Source organism: Eretmochelys imbricata, chromosome 14, assembly GCF_965152235.1.
Source record: "Eretmochelys imbricata isolate rEreImb1 chromosome 14, rEreImb1.hap1, whole genome shotgun sequence".
Lineage (NCBI taxonomy): Eukaryota > Metazoa > Chordata > Testudines > Cheloniidae > Eretmochelys > Eretmochelys imbricata.
In genome coordinates, this window is record NC_135585.1 from 37,761,113 (window position 1) to 37,783,250 (window position 22,138).

The following is a 22,138-nucleotide window of genomic DNA, read 5'->3' on the forward strand; positions in this document are numbered from 1 at the left end:
ATAGCTGTGCAAGCACAGCCTCTTCTCCCTGTAGGTCCACGAGATCCAATCTCTCCTGTCTACTCCAGGCTGGAGTGAGCCTGGATAATGTAGCCGGCATGGTCAGCTGGGCAGTTGCACACAACAACGGAGAGCTCCTAGGTGTGCTCATCAAGATGGACAATAAGGAAAAGGCATTTCAAAAATTTGCTGGGCTTTAAAGGGGCAGGTAGCTTCCCATCTCTGTGACCTCTAGGCAGTGGAGTTCACAATTGTGACCAGAGAGGTCAGCTCTGGGCCTTGTGGGACAGCTGCTGGAGGAACATTTGGGGTGACATAGGTAACACAGTGTCTACATTCCCGTTGCGTTGACCTCTGGACATCGACCATGGCTCAACGCCACTCAGGGAGGTGGTGTTACTATGTCAGTGTAAAGGAGAGCTCAACTTACATTGGGAGACCAAGTGTAGATACCTGCACAATCAGGTCAACACAAGGTGGCGTATGTCCATAGGCGTTGACTCCGTGGGTGCTCCGGGGCTGGAGCATCCACAGGGAAAAATTGGTGGGTGCTCTGCACCCACCAGCAGCCAAGCTCCCCCGTCCCCCGCCCCAGCTCACATCACCTCAGCCTCTGAGCGTGCTGTGTCCCGGCTTCACCTCCCAGTGCTTGCTGCCGCAAAACAACTCTTTTGCGGTGTAACAAGCTGTGGGAGGGGGCAGGGAAGAATGGGAACGCGGCATGCTCAGGGGAGGAGGCGGGGAAGAGGCGGAGCCCAGGCGGGGATTTGGGGAAGGAGTCCAATGGGGCAGGGAGGGGGCGGAGTTGGAGCAGGGACTTTGGGGAAGGGGTTGGAATGGGGGTGGGGAAGGGGTGGGGGCAGGGGCAGGGGTGGGGAGGTCGAGCACCCACCAGCGGCAGGAGAAGTTGGCGCCTATGCATATGTCAACCTGACTTTGTAGCGTAGACCAGGCTCTGGAGTGAGGCAGGGGCATGCACGCTCAGAGGCAGTGACTTAAGTGCCAAGGGAACTTTTACTGCAAAAACGTAGGTGCTGAGTGAGTTTAGGTACCTACTGGGTTCGGCAGCAGCTGAGCAGGGGATTTGTGGGATGCAATGCCGTCTAACACTGGGATTTAGGCTTCTAAATCTGGGGTGTCAGTGCCTAACTCACTTTGTACGTCTGGGCCTAAGTCAATAGTCCACTGTCAAACAGTCTGGCACAGCAAGGAAGGTAACCCAAGGTCTCCTGCATCCCAGGTTAGCAATCTAACCCTGGACCATGGGCAGAATAGTTGGTGATAATGAAATTCCCTGTGTGTGTGGCATTCACATTTAAATGAGTAACAAATGAAAAAAAGAAAAAAGAAAGAAAACAAACCTGACAGCAACAAAAGAGCATTAAGCTTTATTGCCAGTGGAATTGTTTTGCATATACTTTTATGAAATTTCCACAAATGCCTAAATGGTGTTGGAGCATGTATTATTGACTTTGGCTACTAAGTCACTTACGAGCTTTTTAGAATTTTACACTTAGTATTTAAGTTATATATAGGCTTGGCAGAATTAGATTTTTTTTTATTTCAACTGATAATATAGATTTTTTTAAACATGCTTTTAGATTTTTATAGATTTAAATTTTCACAGTTCAGACAATAATTATTGAATGACAGCAGATATTGTGATTACAAAAGTTAAAGCTTTATTAACCATTAAAACACATCACATGTCAAAATATACAAAGTAAATATCCTTAAATCACACTCCAATAAGTTATCAAGAAGCATTTTCTTACTTTGCTACCTGTAAATTTCAATAGTTAATGATAGAAATATTTGAATTTCTTTGTGTGTGTACAGTGAAATTATTTACCAACATTTGTCTATAAAAATTGAATCCATCCAAGCCTATCACATTCTCTTAGGTTTAGTCCCACTTTTTTCTCTGTATAAATGTGTACACACCTGTCACAGCGCCACTGCAAACTTTCAGCATCTTTGTGCTGCCTTATTGATAGTCATCGTGACCTCTATCAACAGACAGGCTGAACTAGAGGAATCCAAGAATTACATTTCTTGTGGCTTTCCACTGGTATACCAAACATATGTCCAAAAACGCAGGCCTACTGACTAGTTTATACTGATGAGTAGACAAGATAAATAATTTACTGGAGCTGCAACAACACAGTCACACCACAGCAAAGTGGACAGTGTGGAAAAATTAAGTTGAGTCATTGATATTTTATGATGAATGAGTTTTCAAGCAATGATTTAAAATTATAGCAACTTATCCATCCTTAACCAAAACTGCATAGCCTTACAGATCAAAATTTTTACTATTTCCTATGTGTTTGACCATTTAAATATCAAAGACTGGATATCAATAATGGGCTTACATCAGGGGTTAAATCAGTAGGTCCGCCACTTGTGGCCCAATCAGCACACTGCTCCAGCCCATGTGACATCCTCAGGGCCATAGAGGTAGCATATATATTGCAGGGCTGCAGCCCCCATAACACCCAGATGGCTGTGTGTCTGGCCCATAGTGGAAAATAGGTTGAGAACCACACTGGGTTAAATCATGTTGCTTGCAGAAGTGGGGAAGGTTCTGCAGGCTCCCCGTGCCCCCATGCTGCTACTTCTAGGGGAAAGGGGAGGCCGGAAGTTCTCAGAACAGGGCGGGAGGTCAGAACCGTGCAGGGAAAGGTGAGAGGAGGCAAATTCTGAAAGGGAGACTTTCCTCTTCTGGCAGAATTTGCTACTTTAACAGGAGTTGCAGGAAAAAGGCATCTTCCGTGTCCGTTTTTGCTAGCTAGCAAAGTGTGCCGAGGAAGCCGTTTCTGACACTATGTTGGGGCAGCAAAGGCCCTCATCCCAGCGGTCCGGGGAAGCGGGCTGAGGGCCCCCCAGGACAGCTGAGCGCATCCTGCAGGCTCCAGGCTGGGGCATGGCTCCTCTGCAAACACAAAGGAAAGCACTGGGCCAGATCCATCGGCGTGGGGGGGCGAAGAGGGGAGAATAAACCAGCGAGAGCCGTGGGGCCGCTCATAGGGTGTTTGTGACACGCGGTGAATTTAGCTCTGGTTAGGAAAACCGTCCCCAGACAAGAGCCCCGGATCCCAGACAGGGGGAGGGCAGACTCACTGTGGAAGGAGAGTAGGGCTGGGGAGTGGCGGAAGAAGGAGGGGAGGGCTGTGTGTGTGGCGGGGGTGGGGGGAGGTCAGCATGCCCGGGTTCTTCCCAGCTCTGGAAAAGAAAACTCCAGTCCCTGCCTGGGACGTGCTGCAGCCCGGGTTGGTATCTACGGGCACAGGAAGACGACAGAGCAGCAGCAGCAGCAATCAAAGGCCCTGCAGCTTGTGGCAAGATGTTTCTGCTGCTCTTGCTGCGCCTGCCGACACCAGCCCCTGCAGGGGAGACGCCAGGTGACTGGGACAGAACTGGGGGAAGTGGTGGGAACTGGGCAGGAAAAGGACTCGCTGTTCAAAGCAACCCTGCCAGGGATGCTGGGACAATTTGTGCAGTGGGGGTGCTGAGAACTATTGAACCAAACTGTGAATCCTGTAAGGGATGGACACCACTTCAAGAGCGGGGGTGTGGCCACACCCTTAGTTCCAGCACCCATGCCTGAGCCCTGTTTGTTAATGCAGCTGGGGGGGGGGGGGGGGACGACTCACTGGCCTTAACAATGAAGTCACTGCCCTCCTCTGCCTGGGGTCTGCTCCAGGAGCAAAAACCAGGGGAGGGGAGCACAGTGGTTCAGAGGAGCTGCAGTGGGGTCATGAATGGGCTCCCCTGCAGGGTTCTCTTTTGTGTCTCTGTGGGGCAGGCAGGAATGTCAGGAAGGAAAGGGGTGAAAAATCAGGCAAGGATGGATAGAAAAAGGGAGGGAGGGAATGGGGGGACAACAAGAAATGTGTCCAGTTTTAACCATCTCTGCACATTTAGGGAAGTAACCGACAGAGGAGAGTGCGGGGCACAGAGAATAGAGGAGAGGGATTATTTGTAGTTTTAAAAATCTCTCCACATTATCAAGCCCCTGAGAAATAACCATGGGATTGATTCCGATTCCACAGAACCCAGTAAACCTCCCCAGTGTTAAAGTGCTGACCGGTATATGTTTGCTCCATCTGACACATCATGTGTAACCTGGCTTGGACTCCTTCCTGCAAATCATGTGACACCCCTAAAATGATGCATATGGTTTTCTTGGCAGGATCAGGCCCTTAATGGTTTTGCTAATCAGAGGAAACTAGCTATTCCTGTCCGACGGCCAAATGCAGAGTGAGGGGATTCTGAATAGCCAACTCTTCAGGGAATATAGTGTGTTTCAAAAAAAGCCTGTAATTTCCAATAATAAATCTCTGTTTGACACTCCTAGGACTTCACCACAGCTCTACAAATAAGGATGCTTTGCCAGGGAGAAAAGGGCTGCCAAATTTCATTCTCAAAGAGCTACTTTTCAGTCCCCAGTGTTAGCAGTTTATGTTCCCATCAGCAGGTACAAGTAGAACTTTGTGGGAAAGAGACCTTTGGCCAGATCCTGCTGCCTTCAGCCTAATCCTTATAGCTGCTCAACTGCAACTTAGATGAGCTGGTGAGAGGATGCACCCAGGGTTTTTAAGAATGACTTTATAAAACAAAACGAAAAAAATTGGTTTTCTGTTGATTTTGTGCTTCCTTGTGTACATTAAAAAAGACCTGGACGGGATTTTCGTCTTCTTTTTTTAGTATTACAAAAGAGTCTTAAGCCTAAAAGACTCTATGGAGCATTGGAGCATTAGTAAGTTTCTAACATTCAAGAATGTGGCAAATTACCCCTGATTCTTTCCCAGGATTTTTGGGTGAGCGTGTGAGGGCCTGAATTCAACTCGATATTGTTTTCCAGTCTGTCTGTAACACGTTAACTTTTGAATGCTGCATCTGATTGATTCCAGGATTTTAGGGAACGTTCTAGGACTCAAAGGACAGAACCCTATTGATTTGAGTGAAATCTGGAAAACCAAAAGAGTGAAACTGGGGATACAAGGAGTCCTTGGCATGTCCCCATTCTCCTCTCTGTGACACACAGAACCCCTGGCATTGGGGTTCTAGGGAGTCTTTGAAATAGAAGGGGATGGGAGTGTAGAACACAGGGCACTTGTGGGGAAGAATGGATAAGAGCAAGGAGATGTTGGTGTGCAATGAACTTGGTCTAAAGAAGCCCCAAAGTGCGTGACCCTCTGTTAGATAAATAGTCAGTTGCAGGTGAGGAGGGGGTCTTTATTTAAAAATGAAAACAATAATATAATAATATAATGGCGGTTAAGTCTTGTCTCCCCTGTTGTTGGTGGGGGCTGTTTGGATGATTCCCAAGTGTAGTGGGAGCTTTCTCAGCTTCTCATTGAAGATTGGGAGTGGGGAGGGGTTGCTGAATCTTATACAAACAGATTTTTTCCTCAAAGCTTTTGGGGCTAAATATTACAGAAATAAACAAATGCAAAACTGTTCAAACTGTCCCAATAAAAAATCACTCCCCTTGTCAATCAAGTCACAGGGGGGCCTGATTTTTCAGAGGTGCTGAGCCCCCACAGCTCACATTGACTTCAGCTGAGTGGTGGGTGCTGCACAGCACCTCTGAAAATACAGCCCCAAGTTACTGCAATCATGGGTGCTAAAAAAATTTAATTAAATTTAAAAAAGGGGACACATGCTATCTTGCTTCTGTAGTAGGAACTGATTGCATATATCTAGAGCTCCTTGCATACCTCAATTCCCCTCCCCTGTCCCCCTCTATTTCACGGACTCCCTGCAACATTTTAAACTCCATTTGGACAAAGGGCAGAGCTGAGATGGGGCTATTGCTTTAGTGCAATGGTTCCCAAACTTTAACAACCCTTGAACCCCTTTCACTAAAATGTCAAGTCTTGTGAACCCCCTCTTAAAAATGAATATTTCCAGGGATTTTCTCCTTTACCTGAGCATAAATTATAAAAGCAGTGATCTTGGAAATGTAATTTTTTTTGTGACATGCTTATTGCACACTATTTATTATTAATTATTATTTATCATTACAGTATTTTTATTACATTATGAAAATGGCAACAATCTGCCAAGATCTCACTTTCATAGCTTGTATCAGTTTCGATAAGCCTATTATAAAACAAGGCTCCTATGTTTCATCAAGGAATATCAGCTGTGAAGCAGCAGGAAGGGATTTAAGAAGCCAACTCAAAGAGTTCCTCCTACACAAGCATTCAGGTCTGGAGCAGTCCAGGCAAACAACTCACATTACAACAAAGCTTAAACTTGTTCTACATAATAATTTTAAAAACAATACTAGCTGATATTTAATTTTAAAAACAGCAGAAAATATCCACCTCCCTTTCCATTTCTAATAAGGATTCTTGAAATTTAAATCTCCTCAGTGTGATAGATATGCTTGCTTTGATCCGCTTAGCTCTTGGAAGTCTAGGAGCTCCGGGCTGCTGGCCCCGTGCTGCCCGGGGTCCCTAGGGACAGCTCTGTCCACCATTAGGGAGTTTTTTTCCTGAGAATCCCCTGTAATGTTTTGCGAACCCCTAAGGGTTCACGAATCCCAGTTTGGGAACCACTGCTTTAGTGGAAGGCATCAATGGCTGCCATCAACCAGATCTATAGACAATTACAGTCCTCGTTAAAGTGATGTGTGTGCTAACCAGATGCCATGGGCTCCAATTGTGTGTCTCCTCTTTCCCCCTTCCTATTTTCTGATTTTCATCAAGATCCATATTCTACCCACCGACATGTAGAATATTTCCTGACTTTTTGGATTGATCGGCCGCAGTGTTCAAAAGCTATTATTACATCCAAACAGAGAAATACCATCATGTTGAGTGTGGGCCTGGCTTTTCTTGGCCAATTATCCCTCTCAGATTTTGCTCTATTTTCTCACTAATAATTCTCAATTCTCCATATAAAATCTCAGATGGGAGAGGAGGTTCTACCCTTTTTATCTGTAGCCACTTACCCTTGTTTCAGCAGGAAACTCTTTTCCCATTTATGTACATTAAAATTGACATATTTGCTGTCTTTCCCAGATTTAATGAACATAAAAGCCAGGAGCCTCCCCCTATTCATAGTCTGCCCTTTATCTTCAAGGCACTCAGTCTAGAACCAGGATTCCTAAAGATTGCCTGAAGCTCTGGGATAATGACCATTGGCAACAACGCGGCTCCTCAGGCAAAAGGAGCTGTCTGTGGCAGAGGGAAAGCTCTTCTGTGCATGAGACGGTTTTCTTGGGCCATGGGACAAACTCCCACAGGAGCTCATAACTAGCACAAACATCCCCAATCTGCATTCCCAGTGCCAGTAGACTTCTTAGACCTGCTTTCAGTAACCAGCCCACAAACTGCAGCTGGCATCTGATGCCTGAATCCACAAATGGTCTTAGGTAACAACGCTGTGATCCCCAAAGCCTGTGTTAGTCCCCTAGGCTCCGTATCCAATCAATGGGGAGAGAGAGGTGCTTAGAATGGGCTCCACAAAAGCCAGACTGGAGCCGCCCAAGTTAGCCAGTGGGAGAAGCTGAGGAGAGGGATGTGTCCTAAACACCACACCTCGCTTGGAGTTCAGCACCTAAGTCCCAGGTGCATGGAGACACCAATCTGCTTGCGATCCACAAACTAGGGGAAAATCAGGGATTCTCCAAATGCAGAGACCAGATCTGGTAGTGTGCGCAGAGGCAAACAAACACCACCCAGAACAGCCAGGAGGGGAGGATTGCCTCTCTTACAATCTTTAGCCCACTGGTTAGGGTACTTGGGAGTCCCAGGTTCAAGTCTGCTACCCCTACGGAGAGTGCTGTAACCACTGGGCTAGGGGACATTCTGATGTGGGCCCTCCTTCCATCTCTCCTAATGAAGTTGTTCCACTTTAATTGAATAATTAATATTAATTGGCCCAGAGAAAGAGTGAGAAACACTCTATAGGCCAGATGCCTATAGCACACCCTCCTGGGACATAGAAGACCCTTGTTCAACCCCCTTCTCATCAGGCAGACAGGAGACTTGAACTCCTGGTCTCCCACATCCCAGATGAGCACTCTCACCAGCAGGCTAAATATTATAAGTGAGGGTGTCCTCCCTTGTCCCAACTGAGCTCTTTCGTGTACATATAGGCGACCTCTGCATACACCTACTGGATCAGGACCTGCATATGACTTAGGCCGCCAAAAGTCTCTTTTTCCCCAGTTAGTGGATCACTCAGGGTGGGAGATAAGGGTCTAGACACCTAGAATGAGGCAGCAGTATGCATGCTCAGAGGCAGAAACATAGGTGCCTAGGGGACTTTTTACTGCAAAATCTTAGGTTGAGCGTGAGTTTAGGCACCTACAGGGTTTGGCAGCAGCTGAGCGGAGGTTTCGTGGATTGCAGTGGTACCTAAAATTGAGACTTGGGTGGATCCGGGCACAAATAAATAAATAAAACATTAAATTTAACCTCCTCTCCCTCCCCACACACACTCTTCTCATTGGGGAGAAAGAGAGAATCACTCCTAACAAATGCAAGTTGTGAGGCTGGGGCCCGGATAGACAGTGCTGGGACCCTGTGGGGATGAGAGCGCTGTAAGAACTGAATAGAACAGAACATAGGGGAGTGGCACCACCCAGCTGCTTATGGGGCAGTTGGCTGGACCCTGAGTGACTGGGATTCAACTTCCAACTAATTATTAAACCAATAGAACTCCGATTTCATGAAGTATTTTTTATTGAGGAGTTCATAGAAGCAAATGTCTCAATATTACATTGCTTTGTTCATGTCTTTCAAACCATTGCAAAGCAATTTCCAAGGCATCAGAATGGGAAGAGATGTCAACGTGTTCTTCATTAATATCACTTTCATTATATAATTTATTTTTTCTATCAGGAAAAATGATTTCATGTAACTGAACTTTCTTAAGAAGAGGGTTGATAGAATCTAAGTTCTACTGCATGGATATAAAAATCCTCTACAGATTTTGCTCCATTTTCACAGACTTATTGAATATTAACACACCAACTACCCCAACCCCGCTACTACCCCCTCCTGCTGCAATGCCGCCTTCTGGTTCCTTTCCCGCTCCCAATTGCCTGAGACTTTCCAGGTCCATTCTCCCACCCTCTGCGCCTGCTTCTCCTGTTAAAGCACCATCATCCAGGACTCCTGGCTGTCCATGTGAATGGCAGAAGGGTGCAGGAGGGGAGGAGAACCAGCATTTTCTAATTACTTATTGACTACTCATATAAATCCCCTCAGATTTTGTCCCTATCTCTCTCACTATCAAATATGGGTGAGAAATCTCCACAGATTTCCCTCTTGCCCTCTCTTAATTATTCAATATGGACACAAACACGCCTCATTTTGCTCTTTTTAATCTCTAATTATCAAATATTGACATAAAATTGCCTTTAGATTTTGCCATTATCCAGATAATTGTTGATATTGGTAGAAAAAAGCGATTCAGTTTTCCTCTTTTTCTTTCTCTGATTACCAAAAAAAAAAAAAAAAATTCACATGAAATCCCCCAGGTTTTACCTTTTTTTCCTCTCTCATTACGAAGATTAATGTCAAATCCCCTCCAATTTTGCTATTTCTCCTCTAATTCTCAAATCTTGCTATAACCGTCCCACTCAGATTTGGAGGGTGTCTTCCCTTTTTGAAATGCAGCAAATTCCCCTGATTTTAATTTGGAGGAAAACTGTTGCCTTGAGTCATTCCCCAGGTGGGATGGGGAGGTGTCAGTATGTGGTAAGTAGTTGGAGTTTGGGAGAGCACTGGGATGTGTGTGACTGGGAAAGTGTTGGTCATTCTCTTTATTTACTGTATATTCATATAAAATCCCCTCCAATTTTTCCCCTTTTCTCTCATACAATTGGAGATTGCTGCTGTTTTTTTTCTCATATTATTGAATATTTAGATTTTAGCCAATTTTCTCCCGAGTGCTCAAATATTAACATATTATCCTCTAAAATTATGCCCCATTTTCTAGTTTGCTATTAATGATTTTGCCTTGTCTCTCTAATTACCTGATATTAGAATTAAATCTCTTCAGATTTTGCACCTTTCTCTCCAATTTTCGAATACTGATATAAAATGCACTCCGATTTTGACCCATCACCTATTATCAAACATTAATATAAAATCTCTCAAATTTTCCCAATCTCTAATCTAATTATTGAATATCATTCTAACAGCTCTCATTGCTTTTTAACTGTTAAACTTTGAGTATCAAATTTTGCCATTTTCTCTCTCATAATTCAATGTTGACATAAAATCCATTCAAATGTTGCTGTTCTTTTTCTCCATTTATGGAACACTGATTTAAAAATCTTCTCAGATTGGGTACTTTCCCCATGCTTTTTTAACTTTAGCACCTTCTCTTTGTTTTTGAGGGAAACTTGCCCTGAGTCAGTAACCTAGATTGGAGGGCCAAGCAGGGCAAGTGGGTGGAGCAAGTGCCCTAAACTGAGATTATCCAGCCCCAGTTTTTCCTCTCCCAGCTCCTGCCAGCCCAATACACCTCCCCCCAATCACGAACTGCCAGTCAGTCACCTGCTCCTGCCCCACTGCTGCCCCTTCCAACCATCACAGAACCTTCTGTCTCCATCCTCCTCCCCTCAGCCTTCAGTAAAGTGGTTGGGCCCAAGGTTCCCTGCTGCCCATGTCAATTGGGAATAAGCACTTGCTGTTTATTTACCAAATATTTATATAAACTCTCAGATTTTGCACTTTTCTCTCAAATTATTGAATATTGATATAAAATCCCCTCAAGGACAATGTCGGGGGGAGGGAGCGGGGGGGATCCCCTTAAGCGGCCTCTGATTCTGCTCTTTTCTAGCATTTGCTTCAGAGACTGTTCCTGGGGAGGGAGGGGGGTTGGTTTAAAAATGTCTTGGTGGGTTTAGTCCTGGTGAGACGGGCCAGCTGTGTGCAGTAGTAAAGTGACCCAGGGTTTTTCCTGAATTGCAGTCTAGAGTGTCTGTCTGCAGGGAAAGACCCTGTGGAGACTAGGGGAGATGAATGGACTAGAGCCCCTTCTGAAACCTCCCTTCTCGCCCTGACAGGCTGCAGAATAATGTCTGTGTTTCACTCCGGATCATCCCATCCTCTTGGGGGACGGGAAAGGGAAATGACTGCAGTAGCGGCGGCTCAGGTAGGGGTTTTTCAGTGCACAGTGGAGGGGGTATGTGCTGGGAAGGAGGTGAAGGCAGTAAATACACAAGGGTGAGGAATGTGAAAGGGGCACTCACACCTGCAGCCCCAGGAGAGTTCATAGAATCACAGAAATGTCGGGCTGGAAGGGACCGTGACAAGTCATTTAGTCCAGCCTCCTGCACTGAGGCAGGACCAAGTCAACCTCGACTATCCCTGATAGGTGTTTGTCCAACCTGTTCTTAAAAACTTCCAATGATGCGGATTCCACAACCTCCCTTGGAAGCTGTCATAAATATAAAGGGACAGATAAACATCTTTAAAATCCCTCCTGGCCAGAGGAAAAACCCTTTCACCTGTAAAGGGTTAAGAAGCTAGGATAACTTCGCTGGCACCTGACCAAAATGACCAATGAGGAGACAAGATACTTTCAAAAGCTGGGGGGAGGGAGAAACAAAGCCTCTCTCTCTGTCTTTGTGATGCTTTTGCTGGGGACAGAACAGGAATGGAGTCTTAGAATTTAGTAAGTAATCTAGCTGGAGATGCGTTAGATTCTGATTTCTTTAAATGGCTGAGAAAATAAGCTGTGCTGAATGGAATGTAGATTCCTGTTTTTGTGTCTTTTTGTAACCTAAGGTTTTGCCTAGAGGGATTATCTATATTTTGAATCTGATTATCCTGTAAGGTATTTACCATCCTGATTTTACAGAGGTGATTCTTTTTACTTTTTCTTCTATTAAAATTCTTCTTTTAAGAATCTGAATACTTTTTCATTGTTCTTAAGATCTAAGGGTTTGAGTCTGTGTTCACCTATGCAAATTGGTGAGGATTTTTATCAAACCTTCCCCAGGAAAGGGGGTGGAAAGTTTGGGAGGATTCTGGGGGGAAAGATGTTTCCAAATGGGCTCTTTCCCAGTAATATACCGGTTAGACATTTGGTGGTGGCAGCGATAAAGTCCAAGGGCAAAAAGTAAAATAGTTTGTACCTTGGGGAAGTTTTAACCTAAGCTGGTAAAAGTAAGCTTAGGAGGTTTTCATGCAGGTCCCCACATCTGTACCCTTGAGTTCAGAGTGGGGAAGGAACCTTGACAGAAGCCTATTCCAGAGTTTATCTGCCCTTATAATTAGAATGTTTTTCCTAATATCTGACCTAAATCGCCCTTGCTGCAGATTAGCCCATTAGTTCTTGTCCTACCTTCAGAGGACATGGAGAACAATTGATCTCCATCCTCTTTATAAATAGCCCTTCACATATCTGAAGACTGCTATCAGGTCCCCCTTTAGTCTTCTTTTTTCAGGACTAAACATACCCCATCTAATTAACCTTTCCGTAGAGATCCCGTTTTCATAGAATCCTAGAATATCAGGGTTGGAAGGGACCTCAGGAGGTCATCTAGTCCAACCCCGTGCTCAAAGCAGGACCAATCCCCAACTAAATTTAAAGCTTTTTCTAAAGCTTTCATCATTTTTGTTGCTTTCCTCTGGACTCTCTCCAATTTGTCCACATTTTTCTGAAAGCTTGGCACCCAAAACTGGACATAGACTCCACTTGAGGGCTCATCAGTACCAAGTAGAGTGGGACAATTACCTTGCCTGTCTTACACACAACACTCCTGCTAATATACCCCAGAATGATATTAGCCATTTTTGCAACTGCATCACATTGCTGGTTCCTATTCAGTTTATGATCCTCTGTAACCCCCAGATCCTTTTCAGCAGTACAATGCATGCCCAGTTATTCCCCGTTTTGTAGCTGTGCATTGATTTTTCCTTCCTGAATATAGTACTTTGCCCTTGTCTTTACTGAATTTTATCTTGTTGATTTCAGTCTAATTTGTGAAGGTTGTTTTGAATTCTAATCCTGTCCTCCAAAGTGCTGACAACTCCTCCCATCTTGGTGTCATCTGCAAATTTTATAAGCATACTATCTACTCTATTATCCTAGTCATTAATGAAAACAATGAATAAGGATGGACCTCTATGGGACCCCAGTAGATACATCTCCCCCACCCACCCCCAGTTTGACAATGAACCATTGAGAACTACTCTTTGAGTATGGTCTTTCAACCAATTTTGCACTCCCTTTACAGTAATTTCAACTAGACCACATTTCCCTAATCTGCTTATGACAATGTCATGTGGGACTGTGTCAAAAGCCTTATTAAAATCTAGATATATCATGTTTACAGCTTTCCCCATATCCAGTGGCCAATATCCCTGTCAAAGAAGAAATTTAGGTTGGTTTGGAATGATTTGTTCTTGACGAATCCATGTTGGCTTATAACCCTATTATCTTCTTGGTGCTTACAAAATAATTGTTTAATTATTTGTTCCAGTTATTATTAACTTTCCGGGCATTGAAGTTAAGATGACTGGTCAATAATTTTCCAGGCCCAGCTTTCCCCCCTTTTTAAAGATAGGTACAATGTTTGCCTTTCTCCAATCCTCTGGGTCCTCATCTGTCCTCCATGAGTGCTTGAAGATAATCACTAATGGTTCAGAAATTGCTTCAGCTAGTTCCTTAAGTATCCTATGATTAATTTTAGCAGGCCTTAGCAACTTGAACACATCTAATTTATCTAAATATTTTTTAACATGTTCTTTCCCTATTTTGGGTTACATTCCTTCCCCCTTGTTATTAATATTAATTGTGTTAGTATCTGGTCGCATTTAACTTTTTTAGTGAAGACTGATACAAAATAAGCCTTAAATGTATCAGCCTTCTTGGTGTCATCTGTTATTAGCTCTCCCTCCCAGCTAAGCAGAGGACCTACACTTTCCTTTATTTTTTTCTTGCTCCTGATGTATTTATAGAACCTTTTCTTATTGTTTTTCATGTCCCTTGCTTAGTGTCATTCATTTTGTGCCTTAGTCTTTCTGATTTTTGTCCCTTCATGGTTGTGCTATATTTTTGTACTCATCTTTAGCCATTTGTCCATGGTTCCACTTTTTGTCAGATTCCTTTTTGATTTTCAGGTCATTACAGAGCTCCTAGTGGAACTATATTGGCCTTTTACTGTTCTTCCTATCTTTCCTTCAGATAGGGATAGTTTGCTGTTGTTCCTTAGATATTGTCTCTTTGAGAGGCTGCCAGATCTCCTGAACTCCTTTTTCCTTTATATTTTTTTCCCAGGGGACCTTACCTACCTGATCTCTGAGATTGTTTAAGTTGGTTAGTTTGAAGTCCATTGTCCTTAGAATCATGAAATCTACCATATCATGATTACTTTCCCACAAATTGCTTTCAAAACTTCAGATTTACAACCAATTTCCCCCTGCTAGTCAGAATTAATAGATTCCAGGGCCAGAAGAGACTATTGTAATCATCCACTCTGACCTTCTGTATAACACAGGCCATAAAATTTCCCCAAAATAGTTCCTAGAGCCGATCTTTTAGAAAAAACATCCAATCTTGATTTTAAAATTGCTGGTGATGGAGAATCCACCATGACCCTCCATAAATAATTCCAATGGTTATTTACTCTGACTGTTAAAAATGTATGCCTTATTTCTAGTCTAAATTTGTTTAGTTCCAACTTCCAGCCATTGGATCATGTTATACCTTTGTCTGCGAGAATGAAGAGCCGATTATCACATTTCTGTTCCCCATGTAGGTATTAATAGACCGTAATCAAGTCACCTCTTAACCTTCTCTTTGTCAAGCTAAATAGATTGAGATCCTTTAGTCTTTCACTGTAAGGCAGGTTTTCTAATCCTTCAATCATTCTTATGGCTCTTGTCTGAACCCCCTCCTTTTTAGCAGCTTACTTGAATTGTGGGCATCAGAACTGGACACAGGGTTCTAGCAGTGGTTGCACTAGTGCCAAATACAGAGGTAAAATAACTTCTCTGATCCTACTCGAGATTCCCCTGTTTATGCATCCAAGGATCACATCAGCTCTTTTGGCTACAGCATCGCATATGGAGCTTGTGTTCAGCATGACCCCAAAATCTTTTTCAGAGTCACTGTTTCCCGGGGCAGAGTCCCCCATCCTGTAAGTATGGCCTGCATCCTTTGTTCCTAATCCTCCCCACCCCGTCTCCTCACATCCAGCTGCTGGGAATGGGGGAGGTGTTTGGGTTCTTATTAGGGTCTGTCCCTGGACCCTGCTGTGGGTCTCTGTCTGTATCAGTATCTGGCTAGTAGGTGTGTGATAAATGCAAATGACCCTCTCTCCCTTTGCTAGGAGTGACAAGGACTCTCTTTCTCCTCACACCCGGAAACCTCCAGGTTGTTCTGCACAGGATGGGATTGTTTTACTCTGCTCCTCCCAGAGCTTTTACTTTTTTTGGCCCTCCTCCCCCATCAATAGTGGGATTGGGGCTGGGGCAGAAGTTACCAAATGGGGGACAATTGTCATTTTCAGGAGCCAGTGACCTTCGAAGAGGTGGCTGTGTATTTCACCGAGGAGGAATGGGCTCTCCTGGACCCGAGTCAGAGAGCTCTGTACAGGGACGTCATGCAGGAGAATTATGATAATGTGACCTCGCTGGGTAAGTATCCCTGTCCCCTCGAGAAGTAGAAGCTGGGGGTGGGGGGCTGTCTCTGAAGTGCCCGGTTGGCTTCTGGTCAAGGTTCTTTTCTGGTCCCTTAGATTTAAAGGGGATCAGGCTACACCCCCACCCAACCTGCCTTTGTGATAGCGGTGCCAGGCACAGCACTGAGGAACTCTTACCAGGGCAACTTTTTTGGTGACTGTCTACTTCCTTAACTTGCCCCACTGCAGGGTTACACCCTCATGTGAGGAACTTTTATTTTTCCCCCAGCATGCTTTCCAACTCTCCGCTGCTGGCTGAATCTCTCTCATGCAGCTGGCATGGGTCTGTTTTCCCTTTGTTGGCACTGAGGGGATGTCACGCTCTTCGGGTGCCCAGAATTGAGTGAGAGAGACTGGCTTCCTTCTTACCTCCTCCCCCGGGGTTAGGGGAGCCAGATACTTATTGGAGATGCTAATTCTGCCAACCCCAGAACTTTCAAAGGGCGGAAAGGCGGAATTTGCCTGTCTGTAGGTAACACTGACAGATACTGGTCGTCAGTGGGCAAGATCGAACCTGGGACCTCTGGAGCTAAATGCATGAGCCTCCACCGCATGAGCTAAAAGCCACATTGCTCTTAGGTAAGGCTGTAACAGACTCATTAATCTCTGTAAGTGGTTTCAGTGCCACTAGAGGAGACACAACACCACACCTAGAAGGTGTGTGAGTTACACGTACTTACACCCCCATGTGCATACAGGCTCTCTGTTTCTCCTCCCTTCTTGGCACTGGCTCTACCCAGAGAGAGGTCTCTGGAGATTTAGAAGCAAGCAAAGGACGTAGCATCAAGACTATGTCTTAGCGATCCAATTCCCCAGTGTCTGGAAGTCCTAAAGGTGCAACACCCCTCTCACCCCCCAACACATACATGTAAGGCAACTCCCATCTTTTCATATGCTGTGTATTTATACCTCCCTACTGTGTTTTCCTCTCCATGCATCTGATGAAGTGGGTTTTAGCCCATGAAAGCTTATGCTCAAATAAAATTTTTAGTCTCTAAGGTGCCTTAAGGTCTCCTCGTTGTTTTTGCTGATACAGACTAACACGGCTACCACTCTGAAATGTGACACATACATGTGAATCCCAAAGGATCTCTGTGACCATGTTCCCATGCATGTTCCACCAGCACAAACAGTGACTGGGTCAAAATTACTAAACTTTTTATTTGGAACTGTTCTCCACGCACGTTATTCACTTTGATCTCATAGAATCGTAGATGATAAGACTGGAAGGGACACTGTAATTGTATAGTCTGATCTCCAGCATAACACAAGCCATGGGACTTCTCACCTGTTTACTTTCCCCTTGAGCAGGATTTCCGATTCCCAAACCTGAAGTGATCTCCCAGCTGGAACGGGGAGAAGAGCCGTGGCTCACGGATCTCCAGGGCTTAGAGGAAAGGGGAATCCTGAGATATAGCCATGCAGGTAAAGGTGTTAGTTAAAACCAACTCAGAAAACATTGCTGAATGAAGGAACAGCTAGGATTCTCACAAAGTCCTCATGTACGCTCCTAATTCTGGATTGTCTCCAGTAGGTGTCAGATCCACAAGATATGTCTTTCATGGCTTCCCACGCACCCTGACTCACACCTGACATTAACTTCCTCCCTGCTGACCACCCTTTCCTCTGCATGTTCAGGTGGGATGTGGTGGCTGAATTGGTTCCCGCCTCTCTCTCAACTCTGGGAAAGGATTTGCGGGAATTCAACTCCTGAATTTTTCCATTTGCCCAACAATTAATTTGGTTTATTCCCTCCCACACCCCAAGCTTTCCATTGCTCCATTCTGAGTTTTCCTTACTTCTCGACACAGAGAATGATTCATCTCTGGATTTTCTCTTTATCCCAACAGCTGATGGGATCAAGAATGAGCATGAAGAGTTGAATCCTCAGCTGGGAGGTCCTGAGCAAGTGGAACAGCATGGGACACTATTAGGAAGATCCAAAGGAAACATCTGTTGGAGTATTGGGCAAGGAAAAACCTGTGAGAGTCAGTGTAGCAAAGAGAGGCCGCTGGGAAACCAGCCGGTGAAGAAAGTGGATAAATCCACGAATTGTGGGAGAGGTCTGAAGCACCTCAAGAAAACCAGAGTCCAGAGGATCCACATGGGAGAGAGACCAAGCACATGCAGTGAATGTGGGAAAAGCTTCAGTAGTCATTCACACCTTCTTATACATCAAAGAATCCATACAGGAGAAAAGCCCTATAAATGCCCCCAGTGTGGGAAGAGCTTCAACCAGAGCCCAAACCTTGTTACACATCTAAGAATCCACACTGGAGAGCGGCCCTATAAATGCCAGGAATGTGGTAAAAGCTTCACTGCAAACTCCACCTTTATTAAACACCAGAGAATCCACACAGGAGAAAAACCCTATAAATGCCCCGACTGCGGGAGAAGCTTCAATCAGAGCTCAGACCTTATTAGACATCAGAGACTCCATACAGGAGAGAAGCCCTTTAGCTGCCCCGACTGTGGGAAAAGATCCAGTGACAGCTCAGCCCTTATTGTACATCAGAGAATCCACACGGGAGAGAGACCCTATCGATGCCCTGTCTGTGGAAAAGGCTTCACTTGCTCTTCACACCTGATAACACATCAGAGAACCCACACGGGAGAAAAACCATATAAATGTCCTTACTGTAGGCAAAGGTGTCGTGTAAAATCAGCTCTTATTATACACCAGAGAATCCACACAGGAGAGAGACCCTATAAGTGCCCTGACTGTGGGAAAACCTTCAGCAGCCGTTCACATCTTAATTCTCATCAGAGAATCCACAAGAGAGAAATGCCTTGTAAAAACCCTGGGTGTGGGAAAAGCTGCACAGAAAGTTCACCCCTTATTATGCATTAGGAGGAGAACTGAATAATTGCCCTGACTAAGTCTAGCTAAGAACTTGACTACGCCTGAAATATATTTTGGATTATGTTTGTCCACTTTAATCCGGAATAACTATTCTGAAAGCAGTACTATAACACTGCTTTGTTATGCCAATTTAAGCCCCTCCCCTTTTGAATAATTGAATCTACACAGTGCTGCATTCTGGGCAGATGTACTATGCTACTATGTTCTGCCGCTTGGCTCTGGGTATTCTGGGATTTTCTCCTGGTGCATTGTGGGATAGCTACCCAAAGCCACTGGAATTCTGGGATTTGGGGTCAAACTAACACATTCCAGGATTATTCTCGTGTCATCCCATCATTCATCTGGCTTTTGTGAGCCAGCACTATTTTCAAGCCTCTGGCAGGCAGCATGACGAGAACATGTGACCCTGACGGCCATTAACATGAACAGGCCGATGCGCAGGTGTTAGCAGTCAGGCAGCTGGATGGGTGGCTGCGGATGCCTTGAGAGACGGCCATGGGCGTGCTGCACCAATATGGGTGACGCAAATAGAAGACGAGGAGGACGAAAGTGAGCAGTTACTTCTGCGAGACCATTTTCTGGAACATTTCCTCAGTAGACGCTTTCCTCCGGGCTTGCCCAGCAAGCAGTGACTTGTGGGAGAGGGTAGTCGTGCAGACCGAGGATGACCAGCAATGGTGGCAGAACTTCAGAATGACAAAGGCCATGTACCTTGAAAACTGTGCAGAGCTGGCCCATGAGCAGAAGTGGGCAGGGCACCGACTGGAGAGTTCCCTTCGGCATGAATTGTTGTGGTCTTCAGTATCTGGAAGCTTGCTAATCTCCCAATGGCTTCTGGGCAACAGCTAACCAGTTCAGTGTTGGTAAATCAGCTATTGGGGCTGCCATAGAATCATAGAATTGTAGGACTGGAAGGGACCTCAAGAGGTCATCTAGTCCAGTCTGCTGCACTCACAGCAGGACTAAGTATTATCTAGCCTGTCCCTGACACTTGTTTGTCTAACCTGCTCTTAAAAACCTCCCATGACGGCGTTTCCATGTGCTACTATTCAGAGGGTGCTGCTAGGCCAGGTCCTAAAGCATGGCAGTACACAGGAAGTTATTGAATAATTTGAAAGGCTGGGGCTCCTGAATTGTTTTGGGGCCACTAATGGTACCCATATGCTTATTGTTTGCCTCCCTGTACCAGATCTCAGAGTTTGTCAACAGAAAAGGATATTTGGGTACGATGCTGCAAGGTCTGGTTGATCACTGTGGAAAAGTTTGACCAGTATTAATGTGGGATGGTCTGGAAAGTTCCACGATGCCAGTGTTGTTCGACACTCAGGCCTTCTTTTTGGCAACGAGGCCGGAACTGGTGCCATGTGCTGCTATGGATATTCATCATGTGATTCCTCCTGTCACTCTGGGAGACCCAGCTCTCCCTCTGCTTCCCTGGCTGATGAATCCTTTTCCTGAACACTTGGAGAGGAGAAAGGAGCTCTTTAACTTACCCCCTTAGTAGCTGTAGAATGACAGGGGAGTGGGCATCTGGAAGACTGAAGGGAAGGTGGAGGTGCCTCGTGACAAGGCTGGAGACTGCTTAGCAATATCTGCCTCTTGTGACAGGTGCTTGCTGCATTTCCCACAACATCTGATGTTGGCGAGAGGTGGAAGTAAAGAAACTCTGTGAATGTTATGAACAGCCAGAGAGGCTGCCTCTGCTAAATGCCACAGTTGGTCAGGGACACATGGTCAGGGATGAGTTGTTCTCTTCCTTTGAGGCGAAGGGGTAGTGGGGAAAAATGTATGTAACTTTGTGGTAGGATTTTAATTTTGCTTTATGTAGGATTTTATTGTGCTTTGTGTGGGATTTTATGAAACTTCTCAGTTGTAAATAAATAACAAATAGCCGTAAATAAAAACCTTTGTTGAAAACAGCCCGACACAAACTTTGAAACCATAAAACTGTGGCAGATATGCCGAAAGTGCTGAGTGCACAACTTTGTGCCGACGGGGTCATAAATATGTTTGGAGAGGGCAGAACCATTCTACATGTCTCGTGGTGTGAGATGGCAAAGGAAAGTCCTGTCCTGTGTAATTGGGGAAGCAAAGGAGCGTTCCCACTGCTGAGTTCTCAAGGGGCCACAGCACATGGCTAGGTTGGGGTGGTGGCTGTGAACTTTAGCCCCACTGTTCTCCAGCAGAGCTGTCTGCCGCTGCATCATCTCCAGCATCTGTGCCTGAATGGGCGGGTTGTCTTTGTCAATGTGTTCTTTCAGCAGGTCCCTTTACCTCTTCCAGTCCTCGATACCATGGTGAAGGCAACTATCCCTCTACTTCTCAGTCTTCTGCCTGTGCTGGGATGCAGCCACGAAGTCACTGAGCATTTCCTCTGTCTCTGCTCAGAGATTTCCCAGAAGTTCAGCAACTGACCACACTCTTGTCTGTGGTCAAGGTGTAAGGTGGGGTGTGTGTGTGCTGATCAACCCCACAAGTATTGTCCCAGTTATAGTCTCCATGGCAACAAAGATCAAATGTTGCTTTTTACTCCATTTCTGAATACCATTTCTGTGGGCTCCTCACAGTCGGGGGTGACCATAGGGACGGTGAGACGTTTTCCACCTTCTAGAGCAGGGGTTCTCAACCTTTTACTTTCTGAGGCCCCCCGAACATGCTAGAAAAACTGCCTGGTCCCCTTGTGCCACAGCACTGTGTTTCTGCATATAAAAGCCAGGAGCCAGCGTTAGGGGGTAGCGAGCAGGGCAGTTCCGCGTGGCCCCATGTTACAGGGAGCCCTGCAAAGCTAAGCTGCTTAGGCTTCACCTTCAGCCCCGGGTGACGGGGCTTGGGGCGGCAGGGCTCCAGCTTTCTGCCCTGGGCCCCAGTGAGTCTAACACTGGTCCTGCTTGGTGGACCCTCTGAAACCTGCTTGCGGCCCTCCCAGGGGGTCTCGGACCCCTGGTTGAGAACTGCTCTTCTATAGGACCCCATATCAATCCTGGTTGTGAGCTGGGGAGGGGATCTGGCTGGCTGGGTGTTTGGGGGAGGTGGCAGAGGGGGGCTTCGTAATTGCATGTGCGACTCTGCAGGAGGTCCTTACGTTGGAGGACGATCCCCTAAGGTGTGTCCCCTTAGAGGCAGAGGAGGTTGTTATTCAAAAAGGCAATGGATAAACTGGGAAGTTCTGTTGCCCTGCAGTTTGCCAGGATGGTGCCCCCACACCTGGAGCAGGAGTGGAAAGGAAACACTACTTATATGGGTAGCCCTGAGAAAGCTGCATTGCCTCGCAATGTGCTTGCAAAAATAGAGCCCTCTCTTTGCCTTAAACTCTCTTGTATAGCAATTGCAGATCAGCACAAAGTGTGCTGCAAAATACACTTTTTGCAGTAATTGCTCTGTACCCCAAGGGGTTAACCATGCTGAGGGTGTGAGTCGAAATAGCCACAAATGCCTTATAATCTCTATGCATTTTTAAATGACTCTGTAGCCTAAGTTGGGCAATTTACCTAATATGTAATGGTAGCGAGAAGCTCAAGGCATTGGTCCAACTGGGAGCTAAAGTACTTTTTTCTGTTGCCTTTTCTCGTTCTGTGTCTGCCACTACAATAAACATGTCTGCCATGCAA

General features: G+C 45.5%; 1 protein-coding gene across 2 annotated transcripts; it reads left to right on the plus strand.

Annotated features, from left to right (window-relative positions):
- The first annotated feature begins 3,297 nt into the window (after window positions 1-3,297).
- Window positions 3,298-21,535, plus strand: LOC144275100 (uncharacterized). 2 transcript variants are annotated; one of them, XM_077834238.1, is made up of 5 exons: window positions 3,298-3,404; window positions 11,042-11,130; window positions 15,497-15,623; window positions 16,979-17,092; window positions 17,518-21,535. In XM_077834238.1, the coding sequence occupies exons 1-5, from the start codon at window positions 3,347-3,349 to the stop codon at window positions 18,516-18,518; spliced, it is 1,389 nt and encodes a 462-aa protein (XP_077690364.1). In that variant the 5' UTR covers window positions 3,298-3,346; the 3' UTR covers window positions 18,519-21,535. The 2 variants fall into 2 exon arrangements, with proteins under 2 accessions (XP_077690364.1, XP_077690365.1); XM_077834239.1 differs by having other exon boundaries at window positions 3,378-3,404; window positions 15,317-15,623.
- The last annotated feature ends 603 nt before the right edge of the window (window positions 21,536-22,138 follow it).

Coding starts and splice junctions, on each gene's coding strand:
- LOC144275100 (XM_077834238.1), top strand. CDS start 3,347: ATGTTTCTGCTGCTCTTGCTGCGCCTGCCGACACCAGCCCCTGCAGGG. Junction 3,405..11,041: donor CCCTGCAGGGGAGACGCCAG/GTGACTGGGACA, acceptor TCGCCCTGACAG/GCTGCAGAATAATGTCTGTG. Junction 15,624..16,978: donor TGATAATGTGACCTCGCTGG/GTAAGTATCCCT, acceptor CCCCTTGAGCAG/GATTTCCGATTCCCAAACCT.